The 20,295-nt window shown below is 39.9% G+C and overlaps 1 protein-coding gene across 12 annotated transcripts in view; it reads left to right on the forward strand.

Moving 5' to 3' along the window:
* LOC104603773 (rho GTPase-activating protein REN1-like) overlaps window positions 1-20,295 on the forward strand; it is a 111,543-nt gene that overhangs the window by 38,714 nt on the left and 52,534 nt on the right. For 11 of the 12 annotated variants that reach the window (XR_016076124.1, XM_010267930.3, XM_010267894.3 and 8 more), the window contains 2 exons: window positions 12,122-12,192; window positions 12,380-12,458. Coding sequence is in view for 7 of the 12 variants with exons in the window: in XM_010267930.3 (XP_010266232.1) it covers window positions 12,122-12,192; window positions 12,380-12,458 (150 nt within the window). In the remaining 5 variants the exon portion in view is untranslated. The remainder of the gene's footprint in view (window positions 1-12,121; window positions 12,193-12,379; window positions 12,459-20,295) is intronic. The other variant, XM_088887368.1, reaches the window with a different exon arrangement.

A 20,295-nucleotide genomic window follows, 5' to 3' on the forward strand; every position in this document is an offset into this window, starting at 1 on the left:
GGCCACCTCATTAAGGGCATCCAGGTAATTGTACTTAATTTTAGAATTAAGTTAATAAAAGAGATCAATGGGGCTAGAGAGAGAGGTTCAAACTCTTATTTTCTCTCTTCACTTTTCTTCTTCCACAACCTACTACTGAAATCTCTTTCTTCTCCTTTCTCTTCCTTCCTTTCTTTCTTTTCCTATATTTTTTAACTTACTGCAGGTGTATTTCTCAACTAGCTTTTGTACCTATACTCCACAATAAAATGTAGTAGAGAGAAAAACCATCATGTTGTTAAAGTTGCCAGGAGCATTCTATTTGCTTTTCTTATTCCAGTGAAAACAACATTAAACAACTATCACAATAAAAAAACAATGTTATCATCATCCACAACTTAACAAATAGAAATGAACCAAAACTGAATTATAGAAAAACCAAAATTTTTAGTCATTCCGGTTAAAACTGAATTTTATAATATATACTCTATTATATATTATAACATATAATATATATTATAAAATATATACTATGAAATCAAATTTTATTTTATTATATATTAATATATAAATATATAATTTATTATATATTATGTACTACATATTATATATAATAATAGAAAATTTGGTTAACCGAATTTCTAATGCTAAAAACCGAAACTGAAAACCAAATTAACTGAACCGATTTAATCAAAAAATGAAAAAGCAAACTGAAAAAAAACAAACCAAAATCGAAATTTTCGGTTTTAACTGAATAGTGTTCACCCCTAAATTTAGGAAAAAAGAAAGTTTTAGGAAGAGAGAAAAAGAAGTTTGGGAAGGGGAAGAGACAAATTGATACAACCAACAATGTCAATTTTATCACTATTAGCAATACTTATAAGTTTGTGATTAGGAGAAAACAAATTGTTGGAGTTGTAAGGATATGCTCCTTATCATATGGGTAGAGACACGAAAATTAATGATCCAGACATGATGATAGGAAAATAACCTGAAAACTTACCAAATAGGCCAATAGTAGAAAAGGAAGAAGAAATAGTAGATTATACCAATTGATGCATCTTTCCTCGTCAAAAGATGTAGAAGAATCACCCTTTACAAAAGAATTACCCTTAGGCTGCATTTGGAATCAATGTAAAACATCTTTGGTGTAAAAGTACACTGATGACGTTTTACACTGAACTGTGAAAGTGACCGTTTCTTTTTGAAAAACACGATGGGTGAAGATTGTAAAATGTTTGATATCGATGTAAAACTCCACTTCACCCAAATGTATGCAAAACTGAACTGGATTGGAGTTTTACGTCAATCATGATTCCAAACGCGGACAAAATCAAACTGGTGTAGAGTTTTACACCGATTCCAAACGCAGCCTTAGCAAAAGCTGTCTTTGTAGTTTGCACCTTAGTTGCTTGATATGCCCAAGGTTGGTTTTCCTCTAGGTTACCTTTGCAGGTTTGACGGGGCATTCTAGAATGATGTATCTGTGTTGCTTATAGACTTATAGTACGTATAAATTTTTTCTTCAAACAGTGAGGCATAACATGGCCAAATTCTTTGCATTCATAGCATTGGATGTGGGAGAGATCTCTTTATGCAGGTTTTTTACCCTTGTTTGCTAAGAAGAAAATTTGTTAAATCTAGGTCTGGATGTGTTCCCCTACTCAAAATATTAAACCAAATGATCTCATATTCTGACCTAAGACGCATACGAAATTGGTCTGCCTTTCTCCTCTCAAAATGTTTTTGCAAATGTTTTGCACCTTCAATAGAGTCCAATTCATCAATGTGAGCTATCTTGTAATTGTATTCAGCCCATAGATCAACAAACCTGGAGTAATATTCTTGAATCTTCTTGTCACCCTAGCAATAAGCAAAAAACTCTGCTTCATTCTGGTATTGTCTTGAGAGGCTGGATTGATGATATGCCTTTGCAAAGTAAGTATATACTCACGTGTTCTTCTCATTCTCCTCATAGGTATAGCAGTACTAGAATCAATTGAACTCAATATCCATGAAACAAACTTGTTGTTGTCAGATTTCCACTGTTGAAATGCCTTAGCTTTAGTTTCTTTAGGTTGTGAAATTGTGTCGTCCAAATAACCTTCCAGAAAAACCAAAAGTCAAAGTGAAATTTCCACCACCAAAGTTGGAGCTATTAAGCTCCACTAAAATAATTTCAGTCTTCTTAGAAGTCACAATCACTGGCTAGAAAGTTGTCTACACTTCTTATTTTTGTTGAATTAGTCTACACTTCTTTTTTGATCAGTATAGAAAGTTGTCTAAACTTCTTTTTTGATCTGTTTGGAAAGTTGTCTACACTGAAACTCCAAAAAAGAATGAAGAAACAGATTTCATAAAAACCGGTCTAGTGGTGTCACAAATATAGGTCTGAAAATAGGCTTCCATCCTTGTATGACCACCTGATCATAGATCAGCCTTCATAGATTGAAAAAGAGGATTGAGGTGGCTCTAACTCTTCTGGTTTCAAGTCTAACAACTTTGGATGGTAGAGATAAACAATATAGACTAAAATCTGCCTTGATGGATAAAAAAGTTGGTGCACCAAAAATCGATAGAGCAACCTTTGGAACTCCTTACAAAAAAGAAAAATATAAAAGTTCCTGGAAAAATCCTTGAGTGAATTGCAGAAGCCAAGGGAGGTTTCCTAATGTCTTCAAAGGTTGGATATATTGAAGTGACCAACCTGCTCTGATACCATGACAATCAAACCCTGGTTCTATGCAAATAAGCAGCCAGAAGAAGAGAAAATACTTATGGGGTGTCAAAAGTGATTGACCTCCACCCCATAGAGTCAAACATGTTTATAATTATGTATAGGAAACTGTACAATTTCAAAATTGCCCATACAAGGTAACAATGAAGAAAAAAGAAAATAAATAATGTACAACAGAGCCTAGACTCGTATAATACAATAAATGGCCTAACTCCTAGGTTCTCTACACTAGTAATGCACATTTACCATGACAAATGAACTAATTTAATCATCATCATCATCTAAACCTGAAGGTAAATATGGACATGAGCTGGTGTGGCTAGGGTGAATTTGGAAGAGAGAATCCTAGATTGAATTGCAACTTCCTTAGGGTGCCCTACCACTTCTTGGACCTTGAAGTACTTAGGTATGCCCTTTGGAGTAGGGGTGCGACTCGGGTTGGGATTTTGTTACAATTTAAATGGGCCTGGTCCGAAACCCAGGCCCCGATGTAGTGTAAAATCTTTAAATCAGATACTCAACTTGCACCCTTACTTAGGAGTAAACCCTAAAGAGAGTAGGTTCTGGAGCCCAATTCTATAATGATGTGCAAAAAGGTTGGTTGCATAGAAAAGAAATTATATTTCCTTGGGGGATAGGGATAGTTAACTTTAATAAGGTGCATTCTTGCAAATTTCCTGGTTTATTACCTCTCTATGTTTAGTATTCTGCAAGTGGGGGCCTTGGAATTTAAAAAATTCTGCGAGACTTCTTGTGGGAGCCTAGAGAAGGGAAAAAGGATAATTTGGTTAAGTGGGAGATATTGTGTAGAAGGAAGGAGTAAGGCGGGTTGGGAATAGGCAATGTGGGAAATGGTTGTGGAGATGGCCTAATGAGAGAGAAGGATTGTGGTAGTCATGGAGGGCGAGAGAGGACTCAGAGCAGTAGGAAGATGGAGGTCTGAGGTGTCGATCGAAGCCAAGACGTTCAAGTTCGAAGAGGAAAGGACCAAAGGCAAGGTTGTACTGAAAATCAGAGAGAATAACAGGGTGACAGTGTTGGTGTCAAACGAGGTTATAGCATGGATGAAAGGTTTCGTAGACGGGGCTATCAACTCTGGTAAGGTGAATGGTTGGAAAAACTCCATGTCAGTTGCAGGCAAGAGATATGTAACAGAACTGAATAGAAACAAGAAGGGGTGGTTTGTCACTGTGGTGGAGTTTTTTGGAACAAATGGAAAACAAATGCTTTGTGTGCCAGAAGGGAGATGGCAGAAAGGGTGGATGGCTTTTGTGCAGGTGCTGCAGTCTTACCTTGTAGCTTCGGAAGAGAAGGGAGTGGATGGAGGGAAGGCAACTGGCCAAAAGCTTGAAGACCAGAGTCAAAAAACTCAGGAGGAGGCAGCGCCGATTGGTACCTCTGGGAATGTAGAAGTGCAAGGCCATTTGAGTCCTGAAATGGTGGTTGCTTGCTCTTCTATTCATCAAAGAATATTGGTAGGAGTGGGGAAGGAGGAATGGAAGAAAAGAATGGTGTTAGTGGCTGATAAAGGGGTGACGGATTGGAAGGTTCTGAGTACAGTTGCAGGAGAGATAGGTGCTGGGAATGAAGCAATGCTGTCCCTTTTGCGGAGACGAAAGTCGTGCTTGATGTAGGCAACCAGGAACCAAGCTTCAAAGTAGTTGTGGTGGATGGAGGTCTGATACAGGTTCAGAACTGGAGCCCAATCTGCAATGAAGTCGAAATTCAAGATGGGTGTATTTGGCTGAAGCTAATAGGCCTTCCATTTCACCTATGGCGGGACCCTGTTCTTGAGTATATAGTGCAGAGCCTGGAAGGTATTTTAGTAAGGCTGATAGACGTAACCTGAGTGCAGTGGAGTTACAGGTTGCTGGTGTTAGACACGAGAACTTGCCGAGGTTCTTTGATATCTGTTCGGATGAAGCCTGGTACAAGGTGTGGGTGGCTTCAGAAGTCGAATGGTCGTGGTGGGAAGGAGGTCCTAAGGTTGAAGATGATGAGATGGAAGGGTGGTGGACACGTGGAGGGAAGAGGGAGGGCGGCGAAAAGGTGGAGTAGATGAAGGTTAAATCTGGGGTTACTGTGTCGGCTGGGGAAAACCAAACGATAGGCAACCTTTTGAAGGAAATTAATTCAAATGGGTTTGAATTAAACAAAATTTGGGCGGGCTCTTCATCTTATGCTGATGTGACAAATAAGCAGATTGCTTCGGGGAGCAGAATGGCTTGATCCGAGCCTGTGAAGGTAGTGGGCGGGTCGGGTGGGCTGAAGATTAAACCGGGACAAATTTGGAAGGAGACACGTGACAACTTAAAAAGTCACGTGGGTGGGTTGGGCGAGTTGGAAAGTGAACCGAGCCACTCATTTAAGGGCCCATGTGACAACTAAAGTGGTCACGCGGGCGGGTCAGGCGGGCCTAATACCGAACACAGGTCTTTTTCGAATGGGCAAATCGGGAGAACTTGAAGCAGAGCAGGAACACACCTCCTAGGGGTTATTCAGGGGTAGAGAGGAGAGATCACTAGAGTTACCAAAGGACAGATGTACTTTCCAACCAACTCAGGGAGATAGATGTTTACCAACCTCCAGAACAAGAGAGGGAGGCCGGGAACAGTCCTTTTCCAACCTTTCCATCAATCCCAGGTAACAAAGTGAATTCGGTTTGTGCTACTAATGTGTCTCCTGTGTCTTTGGTTCCAGATTCCGTCTCGGCGTCGTGTAATGTAGCCCATGAATATGCTACCAAGCTAGACGGTGGGTTGTCCGAGGTAGTGGAGAGGGAAGTGAAGGATTGTGGGGAGGAGCGGAAAGGGAGGTAATAGGAACGAAAAAAGTGTAGGAAATCATTGAAAGAATGTTTAGTGAAGTTGAAGGAATTTTGACTTGGAGGAAGGGATGGGGAGGAAGGAAGAAGGGAGGGGTCAGTGGAGAGGAAGGAAAGGAAGGAGGGTAGTGTGGGGAGAGAACATGGCTGGAGGCAGGTAACAGGAGAGGGGGGATGGTTGGAGAGGAGAGAAGAGGGGTGGGACCAAAGGTGAGAAGGGAAGGGCAGGGGGGCAGAGTTGGAGGGGAAAGTGCAGGAAGGATAGGGGTGGAGGATTCGGTGAAAGAGGACATGATAGCTGAATTTGTGGGGAAGATGGGGTGTTGGCTGGAAGATCTGAATGTGCTGAAAGAAGGTCTACAGAAGAGGAAGAAGGAGATAATAACAAAGAAGAGGAAGCTGAGTGAAGTAGAGAGACTGAAAAGAGATGTGGAAGGGAATAAGAAGTTCGGGGCAACAAAAGATAGAAGAAAAGGGGGAAAGTAGTGGGTAGGTAGAGAGGGAGTCAAGAAAGAAGTGGAAATGAAGATACTTAGTTGGAAAATGAGGGTAATAGGGAGTGCAAGAAAAAGAGCAACAATAAAAGAGGTGATAAGGAGGTATGACCCAAATATTGTTCTGTTATAGGAGTCCAAGAGAATGGAGTTTAATAATAGTGGGGCGAGGAGAGTAAGGAAAGCCAGGGGGATTAACTGTGTGGTTGCTCCTTCGTGGGGTGCTTCGGAGGGGGGGGGGTTATAACAATGTGGAAGAGGGATGCTGTTGAATGCTTGAAGGAACTGATTGAGAAGTATTTGGTCTCCATGAAGTTTAAGCAGCAAGAGGATAGTTATGTATGGGTGCTCACAAATGTATATGGACCAAATGACTATAGAGAGAGAAAGGAGTTGTGGGAAGAATTGACTGATGTTAGAGGACTGTGGGATGGGCCATGGTGTGTGGGTGGGGACTTTAATGTGATCAGATACTCGGAGATTAATCAGAGGGTGACAAAAAGCATGCGGAAGTTTAACAAGTTTGTGGATGCCTTTGAGCTTAAAGAGATTCCTTTAGCCCACAAAACATTTACATGGTCAAATCTTCAATCTAGTCCCATCTGCTCTAAGTTGGATAGATTCTTGTTCTCTTTGGATTGGGAAGAACATTGGGGAAATTTGGCTTCTAGAGCTCTCCCAAGGGTGACCTCGGATCATTGGCCCATAGTGATTTGTAAGGAGTAAAGGAGTGGAGGACCCACCCCATTTAGATTTGAAAACATGTGGTTACTCCACCCTGGGTTTACCAATAAAGTAAGGGAGTGGTGGTATGACTGTAACCCAATGGTGGATTGGGAGGGGATAAGATTCCATAAGAAACTACAATTTGTGAAAGCAAAGGTCAAGGAGTGGAATCTTTTGGAGTTTGGGAGGTTAGAAGAAAGAAAGAAAACACTGATGGTCCAACTTGAAAGCATTGACTCAAAAGAAGAAAGGGGAGAATTTGGAGAGGAAGATAAGGAACTCAGGAGAGGCTTGAGAAGACAGTTAGAGGATTGCCTGCATAAGGAGGAAATAAGCTGGAGGCAAAAATCTCGGTGTAAATGGTTGCAGGAGGGAGACAGAAACACTAGGTTTTTTCACTCTTTGGCGGATGGAAGGAGAAGGAGGAACTTTATCTCCAAATTGGTAGTAGGTGGAGTTGAGTTATCACAACAAGAGGAGATAGCTGGGGCTTGTGTGGAGCACTTTAAATCCATTCTAAGAAGGCCGGTAAATAGAAGGGTGTGGGTATAAGGTTTGGATTGACCAGATGTAGGGGTGGAGAACAGGAGAAGGTTGGATAGAAGATTTGATATGGAAGAGATTAAGGAGGCTGTGTTTTCTATGGATAGAACAAAAGCTCCAAGGCCGGATGGGTTCACAATGGCTTTTTATTAGGACTATTGGGATATTTTGAAAGATGATCTTTTGCTGGTGTTTGAGGAGTTTTTCAGGAGAGAATTATCAATCTGGGTGTGAACTCTACATTTATAGCTCTGATTCCAAAAAAGAAGGATGCCTCCCACCCGAAGGACTTTTGGCCAATTAGCTTGGTTAATAGCCTGTACAAGATCATTGCTACGGTGTTGTCATTGAGGTTGAAGGAGGTTTTGCCAGACATCATCGCACAAAATCAAGGAGCTTTTGTGAGTGGAAGACAAATCACTGATCAAATCTTAATTGCTAATGAGAGTGTGGAGAACTTTAAGAAGGCTAAAAAGAAGGGAGTGGTCTGTAAGTTGGACTTGGAAAAGGCTTATGACTTGGTGGACTGGGAATTCTTGAGGAAAGTTTTGATCAAATTTGGGTTTAGTGGTAGATGGTGCAATTGGATCATGGGCTGTGTTCGGAATTGTCATTATTCAGTGCTAGTGAATGGGACAATGGTAGAGTTCTTTCCAGCCAATAGGGGTATAAGACAAGGAGACCCTCTCTCTACTTTTTTGTTCATACTAATTGCTGAGATCTTGGGGAAATTGATTCACAGAGCAGACTCGAGGGGTCTCATTAGAGGTTGGAGAGTCGGGAGGACGAAAATCCCCCTCACTCACTTACAATTTGCTGATGACACGATTCTATTCTGTAAAGGTGGCAATGTGAGCTTTATCAGGAACTTGAAGTTGGTGATACAACTCTTTGAGCAAATGTCTAACTTGAAGGTGAACTTTGGGAAAAGTTGTGTAGCAGGGGTGAATATGGAGGATGGAGAGATCAGGGAGAGTGCAGAAGTGTTGGGGTGTGAAGTGTCAGGGTGGCCATTGAATTACTTAGGGTTACCATTAGGTGACAACCCTATGAGGGAGAGCTTTTGGAACACGGTGGTGGAAAGGTTTGAAAAAAGATTGGTTTCTTGGAAAAAGAATTACCTCTCTCTTGGTGGAAGAGTTACACTGATTAAGGCCATGCTTGCTAATTTACCCATCTACTTCCTGTCTGTGTTCAAAATCCCAGTGAAGGTATCTAATGGGTTGGAGAAGTTGATGAGAGACTTCTTGTAGGAGCCGGGAGAGGAGAAGAGGGATCATAGAGTCAGCTGGGAGGTAGTGTCCAGGAGTAAAATTTGTAGTGGTTTGGGGCTCGAGAATGTTAGAAGAAGGAATATGGCTCTTCTAGGGAAGTGGTTGTGGAGGTTCCCCTTGGAGAGGGAGAAGTTATGGGCTAGAATAGTGGCAAGTATACATGGGCTGGAGCACAATGGTTGGGATGCTAGAATCAAAGCTAGGACCACAATCTTTTCTCCTTAGAAAGCCATTCACGATCAGCTTCCAGTATTCTCTCCCAATATCAGGTATGATCTGAATTCCGATAACTCCATAAAATTCTGGGAACAAACTTGGGTGGGGAATGCCCCTCTAAAGGATTAGTTTCCTTCTTTGTATGCTCTATCTGATCTTAAAAATGAGCCAGTTTCATCCTTCATTACCCCATCCTCTTCAAATTCTGGGCTTGGGTGGAATTTGGGTCTTAGAAGGGCCTTGAGGGATTCAAAATTTGCTAATATTTCGAGCCTTCTTGAACTTCTTGATAATGTTGTCTTAAACTCCACAAGGGCGGACTCTAGAATTTGGACCCCTACCCCCACTGGCTTCTTTTCTTGTGCTTCCTTTTTCAAAGTCCTAAGCCAGTCCACCAATCTTGTAACTCCCCCTTTCCCTGTTGATGAGGTTTGGTGCAGAGCAATCCCTCCTAGGGTTGGTAGTTTTTGTTGGGAAGCCTATATGGAAAGATTCAACACTGGTGATCTATTCCAAAAGAAGCGACCCAATACTTGCTTGTCACCCCATTGGTGTGTTTTATGTAAAGTGGATTGGGAGACTGGTTTTCACCTACTGGTGTCTTGCCATTTTGCAAGGTCAATTTGGGAATGGGCTTTTTCCCTCTGTGGGTGTAGATGGAATCCTCCATCAGATCTGCAAGGCCTTTTTTCCCCTTCTGTCTTCAGGTGGCGTAGGAAAAGGGGAAGGACTATGTGGAGAGGTTTGAGGGCTGCAATATGTTGGACAATATGGGAAGAAAGAAACTTCAGGATATTCTTAGCGGCTGAGAGAGGGGTGGAAGAACTAAAGGCTATCATTCATTTTAGGGCTGTACAGTGGCTGAAATCTTTGGAACTATTCACAGGTTACATAGTGGATGACATGTTGAGGAAGTGGGGTGAAATAGCAAAGTGCACACAGACCAAGTCAGTAATGAGTGTGTCTTGGACACCTCCACCTGCTGGGTTCATGAAATTAAATTTTGATGGGAGTAGTAGGGGGAACCCTGGACAATCAGGGATTGGGGGTGTCTTTAGGGATGAGAATGGGGTCATTTTTGCCTTGTTCTCAGGCCCAATTGGAGTAGGTGACTCCCTTAGAGCTGAGATCTTTGTAGTTATGGAAGGAGTCCAGAAAGCCAAGGAGATGAACATCAGAAAACTCTTAATTGAAGGGGATTCGGAGGTGGTGATAGGGTGGCTGAATGCAGACAACAATGGTTTATGGAGGTACAGTAATCAGAGGAGGAAATTTAAGTGGCTGGTGCGGGAGATGGAAGTTAAAATGTGCTGGGTCAAAAGATCAGCCAATTCTCTAGCTGATGGTTTAGCTAAACAAGGGGTAGAAAGGGATTCAATGTTTTGGGCTAAGTTGTAATGTTTTGTCTCTACCTATTCTTTTATTGTACTTGGAAGATAAGTGTGTTTGTCTTCCTTATATAACCCTCTTTGGTGAATTAATGAAATTGTTATTGATCAAAAAAAAAAAAAAAAGAGAGGACTGTGGTATAAAGTGGTGGAAAGTATTCATGGTTGGCCAGACAATGGTTGGGATGCTGGTGTATCTCGTCAAGCAACTTTGACCTCTCCTTGGAAAGTCATCATGCTGTTCTTCCTTAGTTTCTAATGTTTGTCAGGTACGACTCGTGTTCCGGGGACAGTTTTATTTTGGGAGGATGTGTTGGTTGGAAATTCTGCACTTATGGATCCCTTCCCATCCTTATGTTCGATCTCTTTGTATAAAAAGGAACCAATCTGGAAATTTCTCTCATCTTTCTCTCCTTCTATTGGTATTAGTTGGGGTTTGGGATTTAAAAGAGGGTTGAGAGATCATGAGCTTGAATTAGTGGCTAATCTTATGAAAATTCTTGGAAAAGTTTTTTCAGACCCATCTGAATCTTCTAATGGGCTTTTTTTTTTTCTTGTGCTTCTTTCTTCTCTTCTTTGTGTTCTTCTCCTTCCTTCCAGTTTTTTCCTTCCAAGGAAATTTCGTGTAGATCTATCCCCCCTAAGGTTGGTGCTTTTTGTTGGGAAAGTATTCTATGGGAAGATTAATACATTGGAATACTTATAAAAGAGAAGAGCTCTTCTTTGCTATTTTCCAAATTGATCCATTCTTTGTGATAAAATTCTGATCTGCACTAGAATCCTGTTAGAATTAGTATTAGAGAGAGAGAAGAGAAGTGGTACAAGAGAGAATAGGAGAAGAAGAAAAGAAGAAAAGGAAAAAGAAGAGAAGGAAAAAGGCTGGTTAAGTATGGGACACATCACTTATATGTTTCTATATAAACAAAAGACTAGAGAGAAAAGTCACCCTCTCTCGTCGGCCAGGTCATATTTATATGTTTCTATTAAATAAACAAAAGACTATTATGTCCCCACTTAAGTATGGGACACATCACTTAGCATATACATTACACATCAGCTTAAACATAAATAGAAGGACTAAACTACCCCTATACAGTCGACACTAACACTTTGCAAAGCTAATGGGGGAAGCTGTTACCACCTACTAATGTCCTGTCCATTTGATGCAGGTATTTGGGAAAGGTTTTTCTCTTTGTTTGAGCCCCTCTGCAAACTATTAAAACTAGTTGACCTTAGTACAACTATGATTTTAATAATGGTTTGATATAGTGATATAAACTTGTAATTCATGTCTATTTCTTTCATGTTTAATACTCTTTCACTAGTTATGGTTGAGCTATTTAGTTATGATAATTGAGCTGTTTAGTTTTGAAGACTATAGTAACACCTGAAAATAGACAATACACACACACACACACACACACACACACACACACACATATATATATATATCTGTGTGTGTGTCTTTATGTTCTTTTACAAAATAAATATCACTTACCATCCATTGCTTCCAATTGGTAAACCATGGTTACTCTGAAATCTGAAACTTGCAGACTCAAAATGTCAAACCTTGATCAATCTCCTAGTGCTTCTTGGTCTGGGTGATGGAAGGCGCTCTCCACCTGATTCTTAGGTGGCGTAGTAATGGGTAAAGGACAAAATGGCTAAGGATCACTACATTGGGTGGTGACCATCTCTCTTATAATTGACTCAGGAACTCAAAATGTCCTAACCCCTCAAGGACTTTAAGTTCCTGTATTCAAATCCACTAATCGATGAGTGCTTCAGTGAATTAACTTCCACAGCCCATATGTTACAAAACATTAAGAAAAGGAAAATAAAGATCCCAAACGAGACCAAATTCCAACAAGTTTTTCTCTTATCAAGTTTGTTATAACAAATTTATGAAAGGTTGAACTGACTGTTGTTTTAACTTCCAGAGTATTGCTCCTCAAAAAGGGAGTGAAGTCAATCTGACCCTTGGTGGAATTGATCTAAACAACTCAGGCAGGTTGGCTGTTTCCTTGGTTTTCATATGACTTTTTACTTGGATTTTTGCATACTGATGTTTTTTAATAGTTCATGTTAGTGCATATGGCCTTGTAATCAGCTAATAAATTCCATATATTTGAGTTAATGCTTACTTGAGAGTCTTTTGTTATCAGCTATTAATATTTCTTCTACCTACAATTGTGTAGTGTGGTTGTCAGAGCAGATAAAAAACTCTTGACCGTGCTGTTTCCTGATGGTCGTGATGGACGAGCTTTCACACTCAAGGTATTTTGTTTTCTATTTCCCTTTTTCTTTTCTCTTTTTAGACTGCTTTGATAGAGAATGCTTCATAGATTCTCCTATTCTTCTGTCAAAGATTTTCATAAACACCTTTTCCCAGTTATCTGTAAGTGAAAATTCAAATTGAATCTTTTGATTTCTTTACATCATTGTCCTCCATGCAATGCTGACACTAGATGCTTTCTCCTTTCTTTAGTATACAGAGAGATGCTATTGTAGAGCTAAGGATGTGGGAAACCTTTGGCCTTATTTTTTGTTGTCACTTTTTCTGGTCAGCTGTCTACTTCCTGAAATCCTGGATATGGATATGGGTATCCCATGCTTATGTCGCGCTTTTGTATCTAGTTTCTAAAGATAAATGTCAGTTCTCAAGATTTATGTCTTTCCAAATTAATTAAATTTCTAATTTGTGCAGACATACCAATTTACATATTTTTAAAACTGTAAATGCTGTAGAGTACATCTATAAATATCCATGCAGGGGTTCATAGTCATAGAAACTAGGACAATATGAAGATGGAGAAGTTTGTGGAAGCAGCAAAATGGAAGAAAGTTCTGAAGGTTGAAGCTAAAGACTTCTTTTGAAGAGATGAGAATCAAAGGGATGCCGAGCATAAAGATCCGGGAGGAAAAGAAGGCTAGAGTCTTGCTGGTGGGCCTTGAAGTGATAGAATTGTTGGAGGATTTTGTGATGACAGAAAGTTCCAAAAGTGAGCAAACAAACTACAGTGAGCTTGGATTAGAAGGAAGAAGAAGGTATTAGGTGGAGTGTAGGAAAAATGCTAAAGGATCATTTATTGCACTCTAGGAACATTTTGGGGAAGGAAGCAGCTGGTATGCTTCTCTGAAGGAAGAAAGGGTCAAGGTTGGAAGGAATTTGCAGGGCTGTTTAGTGATTTCCTATTCAGGCAGGAAAAGTTTGAAATACCAGTAAAGGAAAAAGAAGTGAATATGAGTCATAACAAGGTAGGAGGAAAGGAGCAGAGGCCGGTAGTTGTAGAGAAGGGAAGAGGAAACTGCAAAATGATAACAAATTGTGGGAAGGAGGATTGGGAATAATAAGGAGGTAGACAGTTCGATAGAGGAAGAAATGTTTCAGATTCTGAAACCAAGGACGCGAGTAGTCTCGGTAGTGTAGATTCTGAGCTTCTATTCATCAAAGGTAAGGATTTGGGTTCTCTAAAGAATAATGAGGAGGATTTCTCTTAACTTCTAACATCTCAAAAGTGGTAGTCAAGCTAGCAAAATCTACAGAGGAGAGTCAAGGTACATCTGAACCAAAAACTATATCCATTCCTATAGAGCAACCTAGTCTTGATAGCGGTTCAGTGGGACAGGAGTCTTTCTTGCTATGGAATGCTGAGTCAGTGGTTGGGGGACAACAGTCTAAGGTGGATTTGGTTGTCATGGTTAAAACTGTATTGATTGAACTTGATACACTCCCGCAGCTATCAACTCCATTATCTATTTTTCCAACTTGCCCAGGTACGTTTGTTGTTTCTTGCATTTCCAAGAATCAGAGAATCACCAAGAAATATACACCAGCCAGTAGTAGAACGACGAGTGTCAAGGCAACTTGCCCAATTTGCATCTGCATAAGTTCAGAGCTGAGTAGAGGAGGAAGATGAGAAAAATAAGCCATTAGACAGTGTGCCCTTGACATAACGAATGATCCGGAGAATTGCAGAAAAGTGGGGCTGACGTGGAGCTGATACAAACTGACTCACAAGCTAGACAACAGGTAGATAAGACTACCTACATGTTGGCGATACACTTAGCTTACGGTTAAGTTCCGGAGGCGTCCCCACTTGTTTAGAATCAGTCAAGCGAGCAAATGCAACCAAATTGGAGGCATATTTTTGTTGGTTGACAAAATAACCTTAAGGACATCACTGAATTTCAAGCCCAAGAAAATAGGTGATCAGCCCAAGATCTTTCATTTTAAAGGAGTTGCTGAGAAGGAGCTTCAAGTTGTTAATGCCATCCACATCATTTCTGGTGATAAGGTTATCATCAACATATACCAAGGGAAGAGTCAACCATTGTGCTCGCTTAAGAGTAAAAATAGAGTAATTTGAAGCACTTTGCTAAGAACTAGCCTCCAACACCACTGTACGGAAGCGGTCAAACCAAGCTCTTGGAGCCTGTTTAAGACCATATAAAGATTTCTTCATTTTACACACCAAAAAAGGACCACCATAGTATCCGGGAGGTGGTTTCATATAGACTTTCTTGTAAATTCCCATGAGAAAGGCACTCTTGACATCCATCTAATGAACTGTCCATTGTCTAAGAGTAGTAATGGCCAAAAGTAAACGTACAGTTGTCATTTTAGCCATTGGAGCAAAAGTTTCATCATAATCAATCACGTACTCTTGCTTGTAGCCTTGAGCAACCAAATGGGCCTTATATCTGTCTAGAGTACCATCTGATTTGAGTTTCATTAAATAAACCCATCAGCTACTGGTCATGGAGGCATCTGGGGGAAGGGAGACAAGATCCCATGTATCATTCTACAATAAGGCATGAACCTATGAATCCATGGCATCTTTTTAATGCTTAACTGCTACAACCTGGTTGTAAGACTTAGGAATGTTTGTAAATGACAAAACAACAAAAAAGGAGCTATGACTAGAAAAGAAGCCATAGCGGTCAGGTGGGCGAGAAATACGAGATGATTGACACAAGGGACCAGATTAAGGCAAATCAATAGGATGAGAAGAGGAACTTACAATAGTGATGGATGGAGAAGAATAACTAGTTACTGGTGCTGGAGGTGGAGGAGGCATAGGCAATGAGCGAGTTGGATGCTTCATGGAATAAACTTGATGTGGTTGAGATGTAGAAGGAGGATCACCTGCAGAGCCAAAGTGATGTAGAATAGAAGGATGGTGCAGGCAATTTAATAATATGTTCAAAGAATGAAAGGTTCTCAAGAAAAATGACATTACGAGAGATGCGCAGTCTACGGACTTTGGGATCATAACAGTGAAATCCCTTGTGTTCCATACTGTATCCCATGGATGCACACAACTGATTGAGCTGTTAGCTTTGTGCGTTCATGGGGAGGAAGATGGACAAAGTAGACACAAGGCATGGCCAGATTTGGTGGACGATGAAACAAGGATTGATGGGGAGAAGAATTTTCAAGAATAGAAGTGGGAAGAATGTTGATGAGGTGGACAACAGTGCGGGTCGCCTCCACCCAGAAGGTAATGGAAACATAGGAGGAGTCTTGTAACAAGGATCTCTTCATTCTAGCAATGTGACGATTCTTGCGCTCAGATACCCCATTTTCTTGAGGTGCTTGGGCGAGATCTTTGGGACTGAATGCCATGTTGTTTGAGATAGGTTTGAAACTCACCATTCTCACCATCAAAGTAGTCTTCCTCTGATTCTGACATCAAAATTCTTATAGTGCTTTTAAATTGGGTCATAACCATAGCATGAAAGTTCTTAAATGTAGGAAAGACTTCTGATTTCTTTCAAAGAAAGTAAACCCATGTGTCTCAAGTACAATCATCAATAAACAACACAAAATATTTATAACTCAAGCATGAAATAACTGGAGACGACCAAACATCATTGTGAATAAGGTAAAAAGGTGTAGAAGTATGTTCAGTAGAAGATAGAAAATGCAAAACATGACTTTTACTATAGCAACAAGTTAAAGAAGATTTATCAACATTCTTAAATGAAGCAACAGTCATAGGCAAACAACCAGAAGAGAATAAATAGACCAAGTTTTTAGCATGAGTGTGGCCCAAATGTCTGTCATAAGTGCCACACATTATTACAAGAGGTAGAGGAAAAACTAGTAGTATAGAACAAACAAGAGTATGATGAAGCTCGCTTATTCTCATATTCCAAGGCAAATGATCTTCCAAGCCTATGCCCTTTCCCCTTCAGCTCCCCGGTGTGTTGGTCTTAGATAAAACAATCGTTACGAGTAAACAAAACATTATTACCATCATTAACAAGTTGTCCAACAGAAATAAGACTAATAGCCAACTTAGGCACAAAAAAGGTTTTGGGAAGATGTAAGAGTGTAGACTTAGAAGTGGATAAAAATAAATCATCACACCCACATACAAGAAGAGAATCATCATTAGCAGTAATAATGTGGTTAACAGAGGTGTAGGGTTTAGAAGACTGACCAAAGGAAGCCCTGATGATGTGGTTTGAAGCCCCAGAGTCAATAATCCACATGTGTGAAGGAGAAGAACACAAATAAGTTGACTTACCAGCCAGTTCAATAGCAGAAAAAGCAGAGGAAATAGCCGGGGACATAAGCTCATGAATCTTATCTTTAGTCAAATTTCCTTGTGAATCAGGTTTGTGAGCTATTTAGGAGGAAGCGGTATCAGTTGGCGTCGATTCAGCTGAGGCATGATAAGCCTTATGTTGTCCTTTCTTGGGGGGCCTGGTTGGGCATTCCACCGTTCCACTATAATGTGTCCCTGCTGTTTGCAGTAGGTGCGAAAATTTTCTTCTTGCAGTGGGATTCTATGTGTCCAAATTCCTTGCATTAATAGCATTGCATCTTCGAGAAGTCCTTCCCCTTCTGTTTGGTAGCCAAGAAGACAATATCTATTCCTTGTTCCTTCTTCTGATCAAGTGTAGGCTAAGTGAGGAGATGAGTTTCCTTTCTTAATAACTCTCTAAGTATTATGTCAAGATCAAGTATAGGCTCTCAGCTTAGTATACTAGAGTGCAATGTTTCATAATCAGATCTATGGTGCATAAAAAAATGCATAATCTTTCTCTTACTAAGGTGTTTCTTCATAGTTTTTATACAGCAGTCTGTAGAGTGGTCCCCAAAGTGAGTCGGTTCATATTCAGTCCAGAGGTTCACAAACCCAACATAATATTCTTGAATCCGTTTCACTCCTTGAACATAAGAAAAAATATCAACTTCAATCTGATATTACCTGGACATGTTTGATTGTTGATATACCTTTTCAAGGTATTCAAACATGTCATGGGCAGATTTGAGTCCCCTCATCGGAATACTGACATCCATTGTGACAGAACCAAAAATCCACGAAACGGCCTGTGCATTCTCAGTTTTCCATTGTTTCCATCCTTTGGCATCATCAGCATCGGGTATGGGTGTGGAATCATCAATGTAACCCCACATACCCTTCCCTCCAACAAAATATTGGAAGTGAAACTTCCAAAGAGCATAGTTGCTTCCATCAAACTTGACAAATAATTTCACTCTTTTCAAGACCCATGTCGAGAAAACACAAAGCAAAACTAGCCAAAGCAAGCAATATAAGCAGAGAATTAGTCCAAGAGAGTCAAAATATAAGAGAAGAAACCTCTTACAGTCAAAAGAGAGTGTCCAAAGTACAGCAATGATTGAAACCTGAGAACACAGTCCAAAAATGGAAAGACCGACTGCTGCCACCCAGAAGAGATGTATAGATCTCTCTCAATCCTTCTTCGATCTCGATGAAACTTTCAGAGTATGATGAAAAGGGCCAGGCGACACTTCCTTTCAAGTTTCACCACAACAGATGTCTTTCGAGAGAGATCCAATGAGATCTCTCTTGCTGATTGCACAGATCACAGAAAACTGATTCCTGGATTGATCAAAACAGTCCAGAACCAATCGAAGAAGAGAAGAACCCTCAAACAGTTTGAAAGAAAGAGAAATGAATCAGAGAACAACCCGCTCTGATACGATGTTAATCTGTGAGAAAGAGAAGAGACAAGAGACAAGAGGGAAGCCAAGAGTTCAAATCTGTTAGGGTTGATCAGTATGATCAAATCAATCCAAAAAGAAAGAATTTATATTAAGAATGTTAATGGGCAAGATTGTCCTTACAAAAGAAATAAAAGAAAAAGACCTGTACACTAATGTCTAATGTACACGCCTACTAGATTACAAGAAAGAAAAGGTAAAATTACATAAGTACCCTCCATTTTCTCTACAACATTATCTCTTTATTTTCAGGTCCAGTGGGAGTTGGAGACTCAACAAGGGCTGAAATACTAGCAGCTATACAAGGCCTACAAATTGCCAACCACCTTGGAGTGGAGAACTTGTTAGTTGAAGGAGATTGCAAGGCAATAGTGGGTTGGCTGTTGAATCCAGACACTGTTATTTGGGCTACAGAGATCTTTTGAAAAAAGTAGAATGGCTCACAAGGAATATGTCAGTCCGCTTCCAATGGGTTAGCAGATCAGCAAATACCTTGGCAAACTCTCTAGCTAAACAAGGGCCTTCTCGGGTTTCTTTGTATTGGGCTAACTTATAGTTTTGTTCACTGATAAGAGTTGGGTCTGTCCTCATCCCAATGGGAGGTAGCATCTCGTGCCTCATCCAAGGCTGATTGTACTCTCCTTTTTTTTCTTTAATAAAATTGATTAATCATTCATAAAAAAAATATCCATGCAGTATCCTGTATACATTACTGTATGTTAGGCATGTGCAGATATCCGGGAACCATAGGGAGGATCTTTGAATATAATTCTCTAAGAGTTGCTCTTCTAGAGCTTCATAATATTTTAGTTGGTGTTGTGCCTATGTGGGTGATTATTGCAAAGAATAAACTGTGACATTATTTAGGGAGTGAGATTATGAGGTTTCAGAGGCATGTGAATGATTGAGAGATCCTTCTCCTATTCAGCTTCTATCTAAGCTTGAAAGGGTTGTTATTATCAACTGGTTTCAAGGATAGATGTGTCTGGAGGTGTAAAGCAAAAGATATATTTTCAATGGAGTCCTTTCCAGCTTTATGTGATTCATTATCCTAGATCTTCTTGGAAAAGTTGACTTGGAAATCTTCTGTGGCTGTGCAATGTTTTAACCATCCGAAGGCATTCAACCATGTATTTTTATGTAAAAGGAAAGTGAGAAGTTGGTCAACTACTTTGTGGTTCTACAAGGTGTGGTTGGATTTCTTGTCTTTATCTGGGCTAGACTTGCTTTTCTCAAGGAAACTCATGGATATTGGGTACTGTTATGAAGCTCATTACAATTAGGATTGTCGATAAGACCTGAACAGATTGGGTCAGTTCTGGGTCCTGATATATTGTTCTGATTATATATATATGACCCGATTGTCCCGAGAACCGATTGGTTTGGTTCTGGGTCTAAACATTGTAGACCCTATCGAGTCTGGTTCGGTTCTGGGTCATTTATATTTATTGTCGGGTTGGTTACGGTTCTATCTGGACCCAACACAGACCCGACCCGTTGGCAGCCCTAATTACAATTCTAGGTATATTGGTTCTTTTGTTGGTGTTTTTGGAGTCTATGGAGGAAAAAAAAGGTTATTGAAGGCAAGTTTGTACTATGGAGTTTAAGGAAGGTTTGAATTATGTAATTAGAAAATAGTCTCAACTCTTTGAGGGTCGCTTACTTTCATTGGAAAACCATCGTTTTAGCCTTTTTTTCTTTCTTTTCTTGGTAATCATTTGTGAAGTTAGCTATTTTGACATATTATGTTCATGCATCTAAGTGAATTTCCCACTCATTTTGTTTTATTGATTTTTTGATCGGTAGCAAACAGGGCTGTCAATGGGTTGGGTCTACTCAATAGAACTGAACTGACCGAACTGATTATTATCTGTTCTAGTTCTGGGATTTTGTCCCAATTAATAATTGGTCAGTTCTGGTTCTTTCTGTTCTGAACCAATTATTCTGTTAATAATATATAAAGGTTTCCTAGTTTTCTTATATTTTATGTCTAAAAGGACGATTTAATAGATAATATAGAAGATAATTTTAATTAAAACACTTTATTTATTATATATATAAATAATTTACTATTTTACTGTCTTTTTTATTAAGGTTATATTATGAAAAATC

This window comes from Nelumbo nucifera, chromosome 5, assembly GCF_055504915.1.
Source record: "Nelumbo nucifera cultivar China Antique chromosome 5, China Antique-T2T, whole genome shotgun sequence".
NCBI lineage: Eukaryota > Viridiplantae > Streptophyta > Magnoliopsida > Proteales > Nelumbonaceae > Nelumbo > Nelumbo nucifera.